This window comes from Taudactylus pleione, unplaced genomic scaffold (assembly GCF_031769625.1).
Source record: "Taudactylus pleione unplaced genomic scaffold, aTauple2 ptg000903l, whole genome shotgun sequence".
Lineage (NCBI taxonomy): Eukaryota > Metazoa > Chordata > Amphibia > Anura > Myobatrachidae > Taudactylus > Taudactylus pleione.
The window spans coordinates 235,004-255,271 of record NW_028285304.1 but is presented as its reverse complement, the minus strand read 5'-3'; the positions used below and the strand labels follow the sequence as shown (position 1 = coordinate 255,271).

Sequence of the window (20,268 nt, the reverse complement as noted above, 5' to 3'; positions counted from 1 at the left end):
CCACCAAGACGTTAAAGATGTAGAAAGAAGATACCAGGGTCGTTGGGACGTCAGCATGATGGCTGACTACTGCTGGATGATACACAGAAAAAGCGAAAAAACGAAGTTTGAAGGAAAAAAAAACAAAATATTAACCATTTTTTCAATAATTATGGTCTGTTTCTATTATTGTTTGATTTTATTGTTATTGTATTATGTAAGACAAAAACACAGTGATATCATCTACACTTCTTCGTATTTCACAATAAATATGTCAATAACAATTAAACTTCTTGTTTTTTTTTATTGTATGTAAGCCCCTTATAGGTAAATGTGATATGGTAATTAATTTTTATATACTATTTCTTGATGTACACAGGAGTATAATTAAGAATATAAAAATATTATTAAAAAAACTTTCAATACCTTAAATTTGACAGACCTGTGTAATTACTATTCACATTTAATAAATTGCCTTCTACTTAGCTCAGTAGTAGCCCCCAAACCATCCCAGCATTAAATTAACAGTCCCATCACTTCACCTTTAATTAACAGGCTTTGCCATAACATCACTATTAAAATAAATAGTCCCAACCATCCAATCAATAACCCACAACAGCCACTATACACAAAGCTGTTATCACATGATAATAAATATGTATTTGTGTGCTATGGTGCGCTGTGGGCGGTACACAAAGAGGATCCATGCATACTAAGGATTTCCCACTGCCAGGTCTATCTACTGCACAATCCCTAGAACTACAACCTATAGTCCCTTATGTACACTGTACAGATTTTTACACTGGGCTCATCTTCATTTACAATAATGGTGACATTAGGTAAATTAGGAAACTATCAACCAATCATTACACCACATTGTAAATGGAAAGGTGTAGTTCCCATTCCCATTAAGAATGGCTTGCCCTCACTAATCATGGCCGTCCCTGCAGTGCGCTCATGTACCATGTGATGATGAGCCTGCCAGTCCAAAGCTTTGTCACTATCATCTCTAGAGAAACACTAGGGTATAACATGTAAAGCTATCCTGTATTTCTGCAGTTCCGTGGCAGGCAATTAATGAGTTGGCCATTTTCTTGCAGACCAGAATTTGCCCATAGAAAAGCAACTATTTTACGTAAAATGTCTCCGTCAGTGGGGACAATACTCTGTGTATTCTGGCAGCAACCGTGTATTCTGTGACTAGAGCACAGTGCTGACGAGCCCGGAAGTGACTCTAATTTACAAGCTCAGGCTGCTATGTATCCTGACCCGACTGCCGGCTTCTCTGTCACCTAGGGGGGCACCCCGAGATCCGGATCCGGTATGTGTATACCCCCCTCTTCCATATAATATATACACTGTGCATGTCCTCCCCTCCATACAATTTATACACTGTGCATGCCCTCCTCCTCCATATAATATATACACTGTGCATGTCCTCCTCCTCCATATAATATATACACTGTGCATGCCCTCCCCTCCATACAATGTATACACTGTGCATGTCCTCCCCTCCATACAATGTATACACTGTGCATGTCCTCCCCTCCATATAATATACACTGTGCATGCCCTCCTCCATATAATATATACACTGTGCATGTCCTCCCCTCCATACAATGTATACACTGTGCATGTCCTCCCCTCCATACAATGTATACACTGTGCATGCCCTCCTCCTCCATATAATATATACACTGTGCATGTCCTCCCCTCCATATAATATATACACTGTGCATGTCCTCCCCTCCATATAATATATACACTGTGCATGCCCTCCTCCATATAATATATACACTGTGCATGTCCTCTCCTCCATATAATATATACACTGTGCATGTCCTCCCCTCCATATAATATACACTGTGCATGTCCTCCCCCCCATATAATATATACACTGTGCATGCCCTCCTCCTCCATATAATATATACACTGTGCATGCCCTCCCCTCCATATAATATATACACTGTGCATGCCCTCCTCCATATAATATATACACTGTGCATGTCCTCCCCTCCATATAATATACACTGTGCATGTCCTCCTCCTCCATATAATATATACACTGTGCATGTCCTCCCCTCCATATAATTTATACACTGTGCATGTCCTCCCCTCCATATAATATATACACTGTGCATGTCCTCCCCTCCATATAATATATACACTGTGCATGCCCTCCTCCTCCATATAATATATACACTGTGCATGTCCTCCCCTCCATATAATATATACACTGTGCATGCCCTCCTCCATATAATATATACACTGTGCATGCCCTCCTCCATATAATATATACACTGTGCATGTCCTCCCCTCCATATAATATATACACTGTGCACGCCCTCCTCCTCCATATAATATATACACTGTGCATGTCCTCCCCTCCATATAATATATACACTGTGCATGTCCTCCCCTCCATATAATATATACACTGTGCATGTCCTCCCCAACATATAATATATACACTGTGCATGCCCTCCCCTCCATATAATATATACACTGTGCATGCCCTCCCCTCCATAGGATATATACACTGTGCATGCCCTCCCCTCCATAGGATATATACACTGTGCATGCCCTCCCCTCCATATGATATATACACTGTGCATGCCCTCCCCTCCATATGATATATACACTGTGCATGTCCTCCTCCATATAATATATACACTGTGCATGCCCTCCTCCTCCGTATAATATATACACTGTGCATGCCCTCCTCCATATAATATATACACTGTGCATGTCCTCCCCTCCATATAATATACACTGTGCATGCCCTCCTCCATATAATATATACACTGTGCATGTCCTCCCCTCCATATAATATATACACTGTGCATGTCCTCCTCCATATAATATACACTGTGCATGTCCTCCCCAACATATAATATATACACTGTGCTTGCCCTCCCCTCCATATAATATATACACTGTGCTTGCCCTCCCCTCCATATAATATATACACTGTGCATGCCCTCCCCTCCATATAATATATACACTGTGCATGCCCTCCCCTCCATATAATATACACTGTGCTTGCCCTCCCCTCCATATAATATATACACTGCGCTATATAATGTAGCTTTCCTGCTATGCTGTGTCAGCGTTATATACAGTGCCTTGCAAAAGTATTCACCCCCTTGGCTTTTTACCTTTTTTGTTACATTACAACCTGTAATTTTTTTTATTTTTAAATCTGAATTTTAAGTGATGGATCTGCACAAAATAGTCTAATTTGGTGAAGTGAAATGAGAAAAATATATATAAAAAAAGAATCTTTATAAATAAAATTCTGAAAATTGGCATGTGCATATGTAATCACCCCCTTTGCTATGAAGCCCCTCAAAAGTTCTGGTGCAACCAATTACCTTCAGAAGTCACATAATTAGTGAAATGACGTCCACCTGTGTGACATCTAAGTGTCACATGATCTGTCAGTATAAAGACACCTTCTCTGAGAGGCCCTTGAGGCTGCAACACCACTAAGCAAGAGGCATCACACCATGAAGACCAAGGAGCTCTCCAAACAAGTCAGGGACAAAGTTGTTGAAGTACAGTTCTGGGTTGGGTTATAAAAAAAAATCCATATCTTTGATGGTCCCCCAGAGCACCATCAAATCCATCATCATCACATGGAAAGAACATGGTACCACAACAAACCTGCCAAGAGAGGGCCACCCACCAAAACTCACAGACCGGACAAGGAGGGCATTAATCAGAGAGGCAGCACAGAGACCAAAGGTAACCCTGAAGGAGCTGCATAGTTCCACAGCAGAGACTGGTGTATCTGTGCATGTGACCACAATAAGCCGTACACTCCATAGAGCTGGGCTTTATGGAAGAGTGGCCAGAAAAAAGCCATTACTTAGTGATAAAGCTAAGAAGACATGATTTGAGTTTGCCAAAAGGCAAGTGGGTGACTCCCCAAATGTATGGAGGAAGGTGGTCTGGTCAGATGAGACAAAAATTTTACTTTTCAGCCACCAAGGAAAATGCTATGTCTGGCGCAAACCCAACACATCCCATCACCCCAAGAACACCATTCCCACAGTGACACATGGTGGTGGCAGCATCGTGCTGTGGGGATGTTTTTCAGCATCGGGGACTGGGAAACCGATTCGAGTCGAGGGAAAGATGGATGGTGCTAAATACAGGGATATTCTTGAGCAAAACCTGTTTCAGTCTGCCTGTGATTTGAGACTGGGACGGAGGTTCACCTTCCAGCAGGACAATGACCCGAAGCATACTGCTAAAGCAACACTCGAGTGGTTTAAGGGGAAACATTTAATTGTGTTGGAATGGCCTAGTCAAAGCCCTGATCTCAATCCAATTGAGAATCTGTGGTCAGACTTGAAGATTGCTGTTCACAAGCGGAAACCATCCAACATGAAGGAGCTGGAGTAGTTTTGCCTTGAGGAATGGGTAAAAATCCCAGGGGCAAGATGTGGCAAGCTCATAGAGACTTATCCAAAGCGACTTGCAGCTGTAATTGGCGCAAAAGGTGGCTCGACAAAGTACTGACTTAAGGGGGGTGAACAGTTATGCACGCTGACGTTTTCTGTTATGTTGTCCTAAATGTTGTTTGATTCACAATATAAAAAAAACAAAAACACAACTTCACAGTTGTAGGCATGTTATGTGGTGAAATGATGCACACCGTCAAACAATCCATTTTAATTCCAGGTTGTGAGGTAACAACACATGAAAAAAATGTAAGGGGTGTGAATACTTTTGCAAACCAATGTATAAGCTCATCCAGGTGAAATGCGTCAGAATGACATCTGTCCTGACATACACAACCCATTGAGGCGCTACTTCCGGGCTCCATATATGAGGAATGAAAGGGACTGGATGTCATGTGTGTTCCTGTACATTATTGTGAATGGTTGTAAATCGTCTGTCTCTTGCGTGTTGCGTTACAGATCTCCCCGCGGAGGTCAGCATCACCTGACAGACATGAGGAGGCTGAACCGCAGGAAGACCCTGAGTCTGGTGAAGGAGCTGGACGCTTTCCCCAAGGTGCCTGAGAGCTATGTTGAAACGTCGGCGAGCCGGGGCACTGGTGAGTGCTGGGGCGCGCTTGGCGCTGGGAATTCTCTAGGCTTCCCGGACTCCTAGCGGTAGCTGCACTAAAGCTTCTTAAACAGACAAGTGGTGGCGTTGCCTGTAGCAACTAATCAGATTGTCATTTTCTAGAATGTAATGGAGTAATAATAGCTAGAATCAGTTCAGAAGCTTTAGTAAATCTACCCCCTAGTGTAGACTCTATGGGGTCTATTTACTAAGCAGTGTTAGGAGACAGAGTGGAAAGTGATAAGGTGCCAGCCAATCAGCTCCTAACTGTCATCTCACAGGCTGTGTTTGAAAAATGAGAGTTGGGAGCTGATTGGCTGGCACCTTATCACTTTCTTATCACTTTCCACTGTCTCCTAACACTGCTTAGTAAATAGACCCCTATGTACAGATGTGTCCTCATGCATCCAGCCTCAATACGCCATGTGGCGCGAGGTGCCAGGTGTGAGTGAGCTGACACTTTTTTTAGTGTCTTTTTATTTTTTGCAGAAAATGCATAAAAGTCGCAATGCGGCGAGTAGGCACCAGGAGTCTGCGCTGATTAATTTGATGTGCAACGCTTGTATATCTGTGTGCCACTGAGTCTGCTAATGATGCACAGCGGAACTTGGCGCGGAAGAAAACCGTGACCGCTGAATCGTGGCACTTCGTATACAGGTTTAGACTCAGTCGCAAGCAGATATAAACGTTTTGCATATCAAATTAATTAGCACAGTCTCCTGGTGCGTCCTAGTCGCATCGCATTGCGACACTGGTCCGTATTCAATTAGAAGCGAAAAGTCAGTTGCCGGACTTTTCGCCGTCGGTGATGGTTTTGGGTGCGAAAAAGTATTGCTTATCCCCGTATGAAAATTCCAAATCGGCGAAAACGGGACCTGGCGAAAGTGAAATTTGGCGAAAAGTTCTGTCAGTTTTGGGGAAATCAGCCTGACACCCCCCAAAAGATGCACTGATATGGGGGATCACTATGGGTACCCCCGAATAGCCCTGCTAAAGGTATGTGGGGTCTTTAAATGGTCTCAATAGGTGCTGTTTTGCGTTTTTAAGAAGGTGGTGAAGAATAGCATTTAGGAGGGTTTTTTTTGGCAAAATAAGTTGTCCCATCAAATTTGGGGTACATGATTTTGAAGTTGCTAATATTTTGAAGTTGCTAATGTGAAGTTTTAAAAAACGTGAAAAATCCTCCTGTCGCAAACACCTGCAATAGAAAAAACACCTGGGGCGTACTTGGGGAGCAGTCAGGGCCTATTTTGCCAATTTTTAAGTTTGTCCCCAACTTTGTTTTTTTTCGTCCCCAAACTGAAAGAACTTTTTTGGGGTGTCCAAAGGTACTTTTTATTTATTTTTATTTTTTTCAAAATAATTTTTATTGTTAGGTCAACAAAGTATTGTAATACAGATATATGCACAAACATCTTCAATATAGTAAATAGAACAATCACTTTGCAAGAACAATCATTCAACAAAACAATTATAATATTTGTAGTGCGGAAATCCAGATATAAATTGCAGTTGCACATATAAGAAACATTTACATACATTGTTGCATATATTATTACTGTCAGTAAATCGGTTGCTATTAATGGTGTAGATCAAAATCATAGATTGAGTTAGGTCAAAAAGGGGGGCCATTATCAAGCACTTCCAAATTATACCATGGTGTTAGTTGGAAGCATTTCCGTATGGAGTCTTTAAGCGATGGGGAAAGAGTACGAATATAGGGCAACCATAGGCCAAAAAATCTTTCGGTATATTTTTCTTTATTAGCGGACGTCTCTGTCCAATCCATTGTAAACAAAAATATAATTCTAGGGTGTAATAATGTAAGAGTAGGTGGGTGAGGGTCAATCCATTGTGAGAGAATGGTCTTTTTAGCTGCTGCCGTTAATTTGGTCATAAGTAGCCTATTTCCCTTAGTCAATCTCTGAGAATGTGTGTTTTCCGAAATATTCCAAAATGCCCATTCTCTAAGAATCACAAAATCAATTTTTAGAATTTCTTTAATATAATTATTAAGTTCCTCCCAGAAAACTTGTACCTGTGGACAGTCCCACAGGCAATGTACGATATCAGCGTTAGGCGCTGAGCATTTATAACAATTGGCGTCAGGCGCATCACCAATAATATATTTCAATTTAGGGGTGTAGTATGCTCTGTGTAATATTTTTAGTTGCATTTCAGATACTGATCCCAATTGTTTGTTCATGTTAAAACATGACAGAGCAATAGACTCTATGGGGATTTGTGGGAAAACCTCCTTCCATTTTGCAAGTCCTGTAGTACTTGTTTCTAAATGTATAAGTGGTCGGGCACAGGAGTATATAAAAGATGTTGAAATGGGTCCTTTTGGTTTACAGCGTAGTGCGCTATATAGACACCAATTTAGATCGGTTTCCGAAAGTCCACGTAACATATTTTGAATATAACTCATCGCCTGTAAATATGGAAATAAAGGGATAGTGACCAGAGGATATTTCTCCTGCATTTGTGAACGGGTGAGAGCTTGAAGTGTTTGGTCGTGTAAAAATTGGTAAATGTACCGAACACCACTGGCGTGCCAGCATTTAAATTGGGCGGAGTTACCAGGTGAAAAAGACGGATTTTTCCATAATGGTAAAAAGATTGAGGACAATTTGGATAAATGAGATTGTGATCTAATAACTCGCCATGCTATACATGTCGTATTTATTAATATGTTTTCTCTAGCTTCTGAAGGTATATTACGGGGATGGGTATGTAAAAGAGATACTAAGTTGTGGTGGGGAATAAAGGCCTGCTCCATAGAGTATGTGGTGTAAATGTTAGGACCTCCAATCCAGTCCATTGCTATTCGATAATTAGCAGCCATAGCATATTGTCTGATGCATGGCAGATTTACCCTCCTAAATGTGTCTGCTGTTGCAATTTAAACAATGAAATTCTGGGTCGTTTTCCTGCCCATATAAATTTTTAGGAGAGCCTGATTACAAAGTTTGAGGTCTCTTTTATCTGGGATAATTGGCAACATTTGGAGAATGTAAAGGAATCTGGGGAAACTGATCATTTTGTAAAGGTGACATCTACCTACGTAGGATAGTGGAAGATGGGCCCATTTATTGAAATCATTATGTGTTTTTAACAATAGTGGGGTATAGTTAACCTCATATAATTGAGAAGGGTGGGAAGGAACATTGACCCCTAAGTAGGTAATGCATTTATCTGACCATTTGAAGGGGAAGGAATTTTCCCAGCCTGCCTTCGCCTCCCCAAAAAAGGCCAAGGCCTCGCTTTTAGCATAGTTAATTTTAAAACCCGCTATCTCCTCGAACACCCGCAGAATTTGTAGGAGTAGTGGAATAGCTTCCTTAGGGTTGGCAAAATATAATAGGAGGTCATCCGCAAATACCGAAAAATTAATATCGTGTTTTGCCAAAAAAATGACTCGCCGGCCGCATGCTTTTTCAAAGTGACGCAAGAGGGGATCTAGGGCTAAATCAAAAAGTAGTGGCGAAAGTGGGCAACCTTGTCTCGTGCCTCGAGTTAGGCAAAATGGTCTGGTATTTAAACGATTTATTGTCAAAAAGGCTTTCGGATCTTGATATAATGTTTCAAATATATGAATAAAATCATGACCAAACTCTTGATATTTAAATATGCGTATTAAATGAGACCAAGACACTCTATCGAATGCCTTGTCAGCGTCACAACTCGCCACAATGTTTCTTTTACTTTTCTCCGTATGTGACTGATACTGTGCGTATATTGTGAGTAGAGTGACGTCCTTTCAAAGGTACTTTTTAAACATTTTTTGACACAGATTACCTTTAGGGAACTGTCCAAGAGGTGCAGGGTGGTTTTGGGAAGTCTGCACCCCAAAACCCCCAATTCTGCACTTTTTCTCGCCACCTATTCATAGGCGAAACTATTTCGCCAGGTCTAATACATTGACTTTCCACACCGGCGAAAAGTTGGACTAATTGAATACGGGGATAAATTAAATCGGCGAAAATGATGTCATCTGTGAAAGAGTATCACCGAAACTGACTTTTCGCTTCTAATTGAATACGGCCCAAAAATGCATTTTCAGCAAAAAGGACTTAAAAAAAAAAAAAAAAAGACGCCCGGCGCAAGCAGAATAGTATTGGACCTGGCACGTCGAGAGGGGCTGTCTGATGAAACTGCAGCCACCGTGTCTGAGGACACATCTGTATCACGTTATCTCTCCTCTGTTGGCAGAGACCGGGCTGGGCGAATCGATTTGACACAATCTCGATTTAAGGGACTCAGAATAAATTACGCCCACTGAGTTATTGGGCCAATCACATTGCATGGATCCTTAATGAGCCAATCAGAAAGGATCAACAAATGTCACAGGTCTGTAGCCTTATAAATAGAGCTGACCTGCCCTCGGATGCTTATCCTTCCTTCGCTGTTTCTGAACGTGGAAGTCGGTGGCCCCATCGTCACCTCTGTGCGGTACATAGCAGCATTGCCTCAGTCGCAGGCTCCAAGCTGTAACTACTTTGCTTTCTCCCCAGCTGCCGATGCCGTATTGTCATCAAAGTCTGCAAAGGTGCAAATATTTTGGAGGATTTGTCTTCCAAGCACTGTTTTTAATCTTGCGCACTTTTCTCTCTCCAGTCTCCCTGCTGGCGTTCTCCGCCATGGCCATACTCACGGTTCTGGAGTTCCTGGTTTACCGCGACACTTGGATGAGATACGATTATGAAGTAGATAAAGATTTCACCAGGTGACTTGAAACCTGTTTAACTATTGCTTAGTTTCTAAATGATCCCACTTGTTAAGATAGTAGAGTTACATATAAGGGATGGCTAGTGATGGGCTTAGGTAGCGAGACCACAGCGTACAGTGGAGAGGGCCGCTCAGTGTGCTGAACCAGTCTTCTCGCATTATCGCGAGGTCGCCGATTCTTTGTGTATTTATTCGCTGCATTCTCAATGTTTAAATGCCCACGTGCCACTTGTTACCCACCCTCTCGGTTTAAGTGAGGTTTCAGGAGCTGTTGTGGTCACCGATAACTTCTACGGAACATGGATGTTTCATGTATGTTGTCTGTCTTTTTTTATCTTCCAGTAAATTGCGGCTTAACATCGACATCACGGTGGCAATGAGATGTCAGTGTAAGTATGTTCGTCCACAGTAGGTGGCGCTGTTGTTCCGTGCTCTCCCTGCTTGGTTTGTCACGTAGTTTCTACTCTCCAGATATCGGCGCGGATGTTCTGGATCTGGCCGAGACCATGGTGACCTCTTCCGAAGGACTCGTCTATGAGCCGGTGAGCAGGTTTGGGACTTCAAAGCGCCAAGTAACTTATTTGGGCTGAGGAAAGTAGCCGTCACGTTATAAAAGAAGGCTTTTCCCACATTGAGATGTCTTGTCATTGATTTATGTATATATTATGCTAACGCATAGATTTAGCTTTATCGCCATACGTTTATATCGTTTCCTTGTGTCCCTCGGGTTTGGCACAGTGCTCCAGTCCTGGCATGGACTCGATTATATCCAGAGAGCAGTTTTCCTCCCAGGACAATGAAATTAGACCATTCTGCCTTAGGATATAAAGACATAGGGCCTGATTCAGAGAAAAAGGGGCCGGCTATTTAAATAGAGCGCTCGCTCTTTGCGGTCTGTTGACGCCTCTATGTCTGAATGAGCGAACGAAACATGCGCTCGCTATTTTGGAAAAAAAGCCCCCTGGCCGCTCGCATCATAAGTCATCTCCGCTATTTATTAGATTAATCGAGTACATCGAAAGGCGTATGAACTGCTCGCAGTGTTTGTGGTTGGATTTTCCTACCGCAATCATGCGAACAGTTCTGGCTAAAAGACAATCCAGTGACGTGGTAGATGACGCTGCTTTAGTAATTATGCACACCCTTAAAACGCCCGTTTTGACCTTTAAGCACGCCTGCGTTCGGATCTCCACGCCCCGTTTTCAAGCACCTTCCCCTGTTACCACCCACAAACGCCTCCTCCTGTCACTCAAATTAGCAGGCATTCGCTATTTTGCGAACACACGGTTTTCGACCGCACTGACTGGTTCGCGCATGCGTACTAAAACTCATGCGCAGATGTGCGAACATCGCTCGGAGCGAACGAGCGGCTCTGAATCAGGCCCATAGCCTCTACAATAAACAAGAAAACGACGTATTTAGTGAAGGTCCCTGGAGGACGTACACAAGCCACTAAATTAGCAACACCCTCTTATAAAGTGTACTGTCCACCTGGAGTAATCTGTACATGACCAGTACATGTGTATAAGGCCGCCTGTCATGTTATGTTTATATCTTCAGTTCTTTTGGTGGTTTATCGGTGAAGGAAAATGCACCGATATCTCTGAGACTAATCCAGGCGAAGGCTCTCCGTGTATTTTGGGTGGGGGGGTCCTTTAGGTGTTATGACTACAGGCTACTTGGCAACAATTTTGTAAAAGATGGAAACCAAATGAAATTTATACGTTTGAAATTCCCTTAAGGTGCATACACACGGGTAGATTTTCGGGACGATATAAACAATAACGATATCGTTTATCGTTTCATCGTTTATATCGTCCTGTTTACGGGCCTCTTCAACGACCAAACGATGGTCGATGCGCGGGCACGGATGGTCGATATCGACCATCGCCACTGCAAGCAGGCCAACCTGGTCGATATCGACCAGGTCAGCCTGTTAACTATAGGGACCCGCGATCGTTTTGTCGCGGGGTCGTTATAGTAGTGGGTGTTTGCGGCATGTGCTGGATGTTCGATATCGAACAGCCAGGACATGCAGGACGATCAGATAACGATCGTTATCTGATAGTCTTTTAGTCTGACCGTGTGTACCCTCCATTAGAGACCCAGCACTAGAGAGCAGCAGAATTCCGTTACATGACCCCGGTATATCAGTGATGGGAGACCCCTCCACAGGCCCGGGGTCGGCTCCAGCACAGATGCCCTTTAAGTGATGCCTATTTGCCGTCTTTCTGGTGTAGTTAGTCCCTTCTTGTCTCGTCTTAGGGAATCAGAGGGTTCCATATGCTGAGTAACTACCCCTGTCTGTCCATGCACGCTGGGAGGTGTAGTTCCACAGGATGTCTCAGCCCCTCTTAATGGCACAATACTATGTTGTTCCATAGCGCTTTACAGAGAATATTTCAATCATTTGCATCAACCCTGCCCCAGAGGAGCTTACAATCTATTTTCCCTACCACAGGGATACATACACACTAGCTATAATTCCTCTTGGGATGGTGGTCCTATTTCTGGCGAGGATCTAGAGGCAGGGTTCGCGCCATTTTATAATGGAAATATGGGGCCTCACAGGTGACCCAGACTTTGCTCAGGCCATGACACCCATCTTACACATCCATGTAGGTCCCGAATAAGGTAAAACAGTTGTTTTTTCCTATTCCAACATATCATTTCAATTTAGGTTCATCAGCAGTTTAATCCATTGGAATTTAGGATTTGTGGAGGAAATGTATCAACGCATCTAAAGAGTGGACAAGTAGATAACTTTCCCCTGTGGAAGCCAATCAGCTTCAAGCTGGCATTTATCAAGGACATGGTATAAAATGAAAGCTAGAAGCTGATTGGTTGCTATGGGGCAGCTTCTCCACTCTTCAGAATGTTTGATACATGGGTCTTGATAAAACGGTGGATGTGTTGGGGGCAGCTGGGATACATGGGCGCCTGACGTTCAGGGGAGCGGAATGGAATGTCCTGCGCGTGGCTCGCACGGACTGTGGTGAACGCGTTGACTGTCTCGTCTCTCTCCAGGTGGTGTTTGATCTGTCGCCCCAGCAAAGACAGTGGCAGAGGTGAGGCCCAGAGATCGGCAGCTAATGGGTAGGTGAGGGCTGGGGGTCTTCTAGGACATCTCCCACCAAGCTGTCGCTTTGCTTGCAGGATGTTACAGCAGATCCAGTACCGTCTGCAGGAGGAGTTGTCCTTACAGGATCTTCTGTTCAAAAGTGCTATGAGAAGTTCTGTCACCGCCCTGCCTCCTAGGTGAGAAAGCTTGGGCCGTGTCCGCTGTTTATCACTAAGGCTTATGGGGGCTAATGCTCACCTTCCCACCCCCTCTGCTTTCTGTCCACTCTGCTGTACAGTCCCTGTGTCACAGAGCAGGGATGCTGCTCCTCGGAGACCCCACTGCAGTGCAGCAGCTGGGACTCAGAGGAGCTTCACAGGGCGGGATCACTGACCGCTGTCTGTGCTATGACAATGGAGGCCTGGTCTCCTGTATCACATCGATGGCCGCTATCCTGCTCCTAGCGACTGGGTGTGACATAACCCAGTTTCGAAAGAACGATACAGAACAGTCGAGGAGAAAGGATGATGTGACGCAGGGGACATCCCGTGTAAACTGTCTAATTGTCGGGTCTGTCTTTCAGGGAGGATTCCCCTTCTGAGCCACCCAGCGCCTGCAGGATCCACGGCCATCTTGATATCAACAAAGTGGCGGGAAACTTCCACATCACTGTGGGCAAGTATGTCCTTCTCCCGGGGGCGTCTGATCAGCGGTTTTCAGGGGCGAGCAGAATATTGTGTGTAGAGCTGTTTCTGCCTTGGGTCGGTCCTGTGGTCTTGGGGCCTGATTCATTACCGATCGCAACTGCGATTACGCGCGCCATCGACCGACTGTTGCGTTCTGCACATGCATCGCCGTGCACGTGCGCAAACACTCCACGCGATCGGGACTGCGATCGCGGTGACCATGCAGACCCACCGCAGAGCGATTGACAGGAGGGGCCGTTTGGGGGTGATGCCTTTCGGCGAAACGCAGGCGTGCCAGTGCGTTTGAACGCCGTTGCAGGGGCGTGCATAAATTAGGCACTGCGATGCCGCACGCAGCTCGAGTGCTCAGTGCGTGCGATGAGGTTAGCAATTCCTGAGTAAGGTCAGAGCTTGTGCCAGTGTGCGTGAGGCTGCGATGGTACTCACTGTTACCGATGGTTTCGCAGACTTGCTAAGTATTACGGATGCGTGTAAGGTAAGGGAGGCGTCCTTATGTTATGCTGCGACGGCATCATTAGCATATCTTCGCAATGAGACCTGTGTGCGTAATCGCTATTACGAGATCTTTGCTGAATCAGGTCCTTAGGGGTCTAGTTACTAAGCAGTTTTAGGAGACAGAGTGAAAAGTGATAAGGTGCCAGCCAATCAGCTCCTAACTGTCATCTCACAGGCTGTGTTTGAAAAATGACAGTTGGGAGCTGATTGGCTGGTACCTTATCACTTTTCACTCTGTCTCCTAACACTGCTTAGTAAATAGACCCCTTAGTCTGCTGATGACTTGGAACGAATCTCTCCAGTCACTGACTGGGCACAGGGCAGGACTTTATGTGGGGGGGGCTTTCAGTGTCTCTGATCCTTTTGTTTCATTGGCAAAGTGTTAGTCCGCTACACAGATGCGGCAGCCACAGACCACGCTGGGAAACTTGAAATTTAGGATTAAATGTTTTTGGTTTCTCCGTCATTTCAGATTCTGCTTCAGTAAGTATTATTTTTTTTTCTTAATTTAGAGCAATTCCACACCCACGTGGCCACGCACATCTGGCAGCCCTAGTGAGCCACGACAGTGAGTATTAATACTAAATGTGTCATTGTTACTCTCATTACTTATCTACTTCTCACCACAACGATCGGGGCTGTTCATTTAGTGGCTCCGGCCTCCATATTTGTTGTGGTCACCTTGGCCGTCCGCTTTCCATACAGAGTTAGGCACCATTGTATTTACAGAGAATATTTGGCCATTCACATTAGTCTCTGCCCCAGCTTACACCCTATATTCCCTGTCATACGGACACATACGCTAGGGTCAGTTGTTGTCAGAGGCCAGTTAACCTGCCAGTATGTTTTTTGGAGTGTGGGAGGAAACCGGAGCACCCGGGGGAAAACCCACGCAAACACAGTGAGGACATACAAACTCCACGCAGGGTCTTTGTGGGGAATAGAACCCAAGACCTCAGGTGCTGTGAGGCAGTAATGCTAACCGTTATACTATCTGAGCTGCCCGAGACCACCAACTTTACCAGAATTTGTAGCATGAGGAGTATATCGTAGATGGCAGGTGACGTGATTACCGCAGAAAGGCCGGTAGCATGTTTATTTTATGCAGCGTTTAACTCCTCCTTTTCCAATGGGTGGTACTCCTGCAGTATAGGGATCCATCCATTTTTCTGGTCCTTACTGTACACAGGGCTACGTCTCTGGAGTGTAAGTTATATGAGCCACAAAAAGATCCCCAACTCGGCTCACCAGGGGGATAATTGACTCTATCTCATCGTCACCTTTTTTATCGTTCATACTTTTTAGGTTATAACTTCTCTCATCGCATCGACCACATGTCCTTCGGAGAGGTCATGCCCGGGATCATCAACCCATTGGACGGGACTGAGAAAATTGCTAAAGAAAGTAAGCATGGCCTTCTCACCGACAGCTTAACCCTCCCCTGACACAGGCCGCTAGCTGTTTATTAGGTTGACTTTGCCTCAGGGACCTTCTACAGATTTGTTTGCTGCTGCCCATTTTTGTTGCTTTGCTTGCCAGCCCTCACCTGAGAAGCAGTCGGGAAGCCGGCGGTCACAGTGCCAACCGCCGGCTTCCCGACTGTCTAATCCCGGCAAGGTACAAATGACAGGCGTCGAAATCTCGACGACTGTCGTTAGACCTACACCGGGAGCCCGACACCCTGCGTACAGATTGAAGGTAAGCTGGGTGCGGGGAGGGAGGGTTAGGTTAGGAGCTCCCGGGGGGAAACTTAGGGTTAGGCACTCCCCCGGGAGGTTAGGGTTCGGCTAGGGGAAGGGGGGGGGTCAGGGTTAGGCACCCCTGGAGGGAGGTTAGGGTTAGGCAGCCCCCCGAGAGACTTAGGGTTAGGCTGTGGGGAAGGGTGATTAGGTTTAGGCACTTAGATGGGGATTAGGGTTAGGCACTTGAGGGGGGGAGGGTGGTTAGGGTTAGGCACCCATAAAGGAGGGTCGGGGGGGGGAGAATTAGGTTAGTTATACTCACCTTAATAGACGACCAGGATTTCCTCCTCTGTCGGGATTAGAACCACCAGCGGTAAATCATACTGATTCCCCTCATCCACGCTTTAGTCCTTGTTGCATGTAAACTCGTCCGCACGTGACATATTTTGCCTTCCTGCAGGTAACCAGATGTACCAGTATTTTATCACCATCGTCCCCACCAAGCTGAACACGCGCAAAGTGTACGGAGACACGCACCAGTTCTCCGTGACGGAACGGGTGAGTGTGAGCTCTGTTCGTGCGACCTCACTACAGGTACCAGCGACTGTCGGAGGTCAGCCTTCACTCCCTCTCCCCTTATAGGAGCGAGCTATCAATCATGCTACCGGCAGTCACGGGGTGTCCGGGATATTTATGAAGTATGACATCAGCTCGCTGATGGTGACGGTTACAGAGGACCACATGCCACTGTGGAAGTTTCTCGTACAACTTTGTGGCATCGTCGGAGGTATATTCACCACCACGGGTGAGTCCGCTTGTCAGCGTCACTTTGCGGCTTACACGTGGACGGCACCCGAGTTTTTGCAAACTGCATGTAATCTTGTCACCGTAGGTATGATCCATGGACTAGGGGAGTTTTTCGTGGATATTATCTGCTGCCGTTTCAAACTTGGCATTTACAGTCGTCTTGAAGTGAGTTTGTGTCTTGTGATTGGCTGGATAACCTGTGTCCACCATTGTTTTTACATGTTTACTATGTCCGGCCATCGTGCTGTAATTTAATGCGGCTATGATTACAGCGTTTCTGACCTAAAAGTTTGGTGTCTCCTCTAAAATCAGTGGCCTCGTTACCCATGGTGCTTATCGCGATATCCTTTTATATCCCGCACTTGTTTCCTTTTCTACGTCTTTATCAGAATTTATTTGCAGTGAATTTTTAGTTTTATAAATTGCTTCCTGACTGCCCCCGATATATAAATGGCAGCTCAGACTTAAATGAAACCGATGCTGTTGTGTATTAATGTCACTTTAAAGATGGCAGCAAGCGGATCAGTAGCCTCTCTCCTCCCAGCGCTGGAACCAGGGTATCGGTGACATCTTCTGGTTCCTGAGCTGTGGTTGGGCTCCTGGCCACTCCACATTAAACAGAACAGGACACGCATTAGGGTTACTCTGGAAACCTGATTATGTTACGTGAACAGCTTCCTCCGGGCCGACGCATTTCTTCATTAATAGACTTATCATATGGGTCAGTACATTAGATCACCATTCTGCTGAAATGCAGCCACAAAATCCCGAACTTGAAAAATAAAGACAACCCACCAAAATTCTTACACCCATTCTCGGAACTGACGCGTTTCGCATGAGCGTCACATTAAATGCATGTTGTCCCTCAGGGTTTTCGCAACTGGTTTCTTAAAAAGTACGTGTTATATACCCTTTACTTGCGAGATCTAAGAGAAAAATAGAGACTTTATTCCTGGTGAAAATTGGCTTGGTCATAAAAGGGCAAAAACTTTCTGGTCATCAAGCAGTTAAATGTTGTGTTGTTCAATTTTGTTTTCCAGGACAACCGAATACCGAACATCTCCTCCAACCACTGCGCAGAGACCGCTTCCCCGGACCCACTTTGAGCGATCAAAACTTTTATTACAATAAACATAACTGGTGTTTTACACTTCCGGTCCCCTGTGTGGATTTTCTGTGATACTTATCCGGGTTGAAAACGATGTTAGACCTGGCTGGAGGTGGCCACTCTGCTGATACAGGGGGAGTTCATCCAAAACACGGGACACTGGAAACATTTCCTGTGCAACTCAAAGAGAAAAGAAAAACTCTCTCCTGGCTAATGTAGAGATTGGTTATTGCTTCGTAAGACATTAAAAAAAAAAAAAAAAAAAACATTGTTATGTATCTGTGGTGAGTGCAGTGTATGCTGTATACAGGTATGGCGTTCCCAGAGTGCAGTGTATGCTGTATATGTATACAGGTACGGCGTTCCCAGAGAGCAGTGTATGCTGTATACAGGTATGGCGTTCCCAGAGAGCAGTGTATGCTGTATACAGGTATGGCGTTCCCAGAGAGCAGTGTATGCTGTATACGGGTATGGCGTTCCCAGAGAGCAGTGTATGCTGTATACGGGTATGGCGTTCCCAGAGAGCAGTGTATGCTGTATACGGGTATGGCGTTCCCAGAGAGCAGTGTATGCTGTATACGGGTATGGCGTTCCCAGAGAGCAGTGTATGCTGTATACGGGTATGGCGTTCCCAGAGAGCAGTGTATGCTGTATACGGGTATGGCGTTCCCAGAGAGCAGTGTATGCTGTATACGGGTATGGCGTTCCCAGAGAGCAGTGTATGCTGTATACGGGTATGGCGTTCCCAGAGAGCAGTGTATGCTGTATACGGGTATGGCGTTTCCAGAGAGCAGTGTATGCTGTATACGGGTATGGCGTTCCCAGAGAGCAGCATGTGCTGTATACGGGTATGGCGTTCCCAGAGAGCAGTGTATGCTGTATACGGGTATGGCGTTCCCAGAGAGCAGTGTATGCTGTATACAGAGATGGCGTTCCCAGAGTGCAGTGTATGCTGTATACAGGTATGGCGTTCCCAGAGTGCAGTGTATGCTGTATATGTATACAGGTACGGCGTTCCCAGAGAGCAGTGTATGCTGTATACGGGTATGGCGTTCCCAGAGTGCAGTGTATGCTGTATATGTATACAGGTACGGCGTTCCCAGAGAGCAGTGTATGCTGTATACGGGTATGGCGTTCCCAGAGAGCATTGTATGCTGTATATGTATACAGGTACGGCGTTCCCAGAGAGCAGTGTATGCTGTATACGGGTATGGCGTTCCCAGAGAGCATTGTATGCTGTATATGTATACAGGTACGGCGTTCCCAGAGAGCAGTGTATGCTGTATACGGGTATGGCGTTCCCAGAGAGCAGTGTATGCTGTATACGGGTATGGTGTTCCCAGAGAGCAGTGTATGCTGTATACAGGTATGGCGTTCCCAGAGAGCAGTGTATGCTGTATACAGAGATGGCGTTCCCAGAGAGCAGTGTATGCTGTATACGGGTATGGCGTTCCCAGACAGCAGTGTATGCTGTATACAGGTATGGCGTTCCCAGAGAGCAGTGTATGCTGTATACGGGTATGGCGTTCCCAGAGAGCAGTGTATGCTGTATACGGGTATGGCGTTCCCAGAGAGCAGTGTATGCTGTATACGGGTATGGTGTTCCCAGAGAGCAGTGTATGCTGTATACAGAGATGGCGTTCCCAGAGAGCAGTGTATGCTGTATACGGGTATGGTGTTCCCAGAGAGCAGTGTATGCTGTATACAGAGATGGCGTTCCCAGAGGGCAGTGCATGCTGTATACGGGTATGGCGTTCCCAGAGAGCAGTGTATGCTGTATACAGAGATGGCGTTCACAGAGAGCAGTGTATGCTGTATACGGGTATGGCGTTCCCAGAGAGCAGCGTGTGCTGTGTATGGCGTTCCCAGAGAGCAGTGTGTGCTGTATACAGGTATGGCGTTCCCAGAGAGCAGTGTATGCTGTATACAGAGATGGCGTTCCCAGAGAGCAGTGTATGCTGTATACGGGTATGGTGTTCCCAGAGAGCAGTGTATGCTGTATACAGAGATGGCGTTCCCAGAGAGCAGTGTGTGCTGTATACAGAGATGGCATTCCCAGAGAGCAGTGTGTGCTGTATACAGAGATGGCATTCCCAGAGAGCAGTGTGTGCTGTATACAGAGATGGCGTTCCCAGAGAGCAGTGTGTGCTGTATACAGGGGGTTGCAGTCAGACTGCCGACGGTCTAAATGCCGGGTGGGACTTAGGGTTAGGCACCCCCCCCCGGGAGGTTAGGCTAGGGAAAGGGGGGGTTAGGGTTAGGCACCACTGGGGGGAGGTTAGGGTTAGGCACCCCACCCTGGAGACTTAGCGTAGGTTGCGGGGAAGGGGGGTCTATGTTTAGGCACTTAGAGGGGGGTTAGGGTTAGGCACTTAGAGGGGGGGGGGGGGAGATTAGGGTTAGGCACCCCTAAGGGAGGTTTAGGGGGGGGAGGTTAGGTTAGTAAATAGAAAATAATACTTACCTGTCGGGATCTCACTGTCGGGATTTGAACCACCGGCCATGCGGTAAATCATACTGATCCCGTATACAGTGATGGTGTTCCCAGAGAGCAGCGTGTGCTGTATATGGCAGGAGATAATATAGAGTTACCCATCGCTGATGATCAGATGTTACCAG

General features: G+C 45.6%; 1 protein-coding gene across 1 annotated transcript; it reads left to right on the top strand.

The window, feature by feature from the left end:
• The first annotated feature begins 1,065 nt into the window (after nucleotides 1-1,065).
• ERGIC2 (ERGIC and golgi 2) lies at nucleotides 1,066-17,691 on the top strand. The gene is made up of 14 exons (XM_088459313.1): nucleotides 1,066-1,300; nucleotides 4,908-5,047; nucleotides 9,679-9,787; nucleotides 10,132-10,178; nucleotides 10,261-10,331; nucleotides 12,817-12,857; nucleotides 12,946-13,047; nucleotides 13,434-13,529; nucleotides 14,565-14,620; nucleotides 15,358-15,456; nucleotides 16,195-16,292; nucleotides 16,377-16,539; nucleotides 16,627-16,706; nucleotides 17,582-17,691. Exons 2-14 carry the CDS (start codon nucleotides 4,942-4,944, stop codon nucleotides 17,645-17,647), a joined length of 1,134 nt encoding a protein of 377 aa, XP_088315439.1. The 5' UTR covers nucleotides 1,066-1,300; nucleotides 4,908-4,941; the 3' UTR covers nucleotides 17,648-17,691.
• The last annotated feature ends 2,577 nt before the right edge of the window (nucleotides 17,692-20,268 follow it).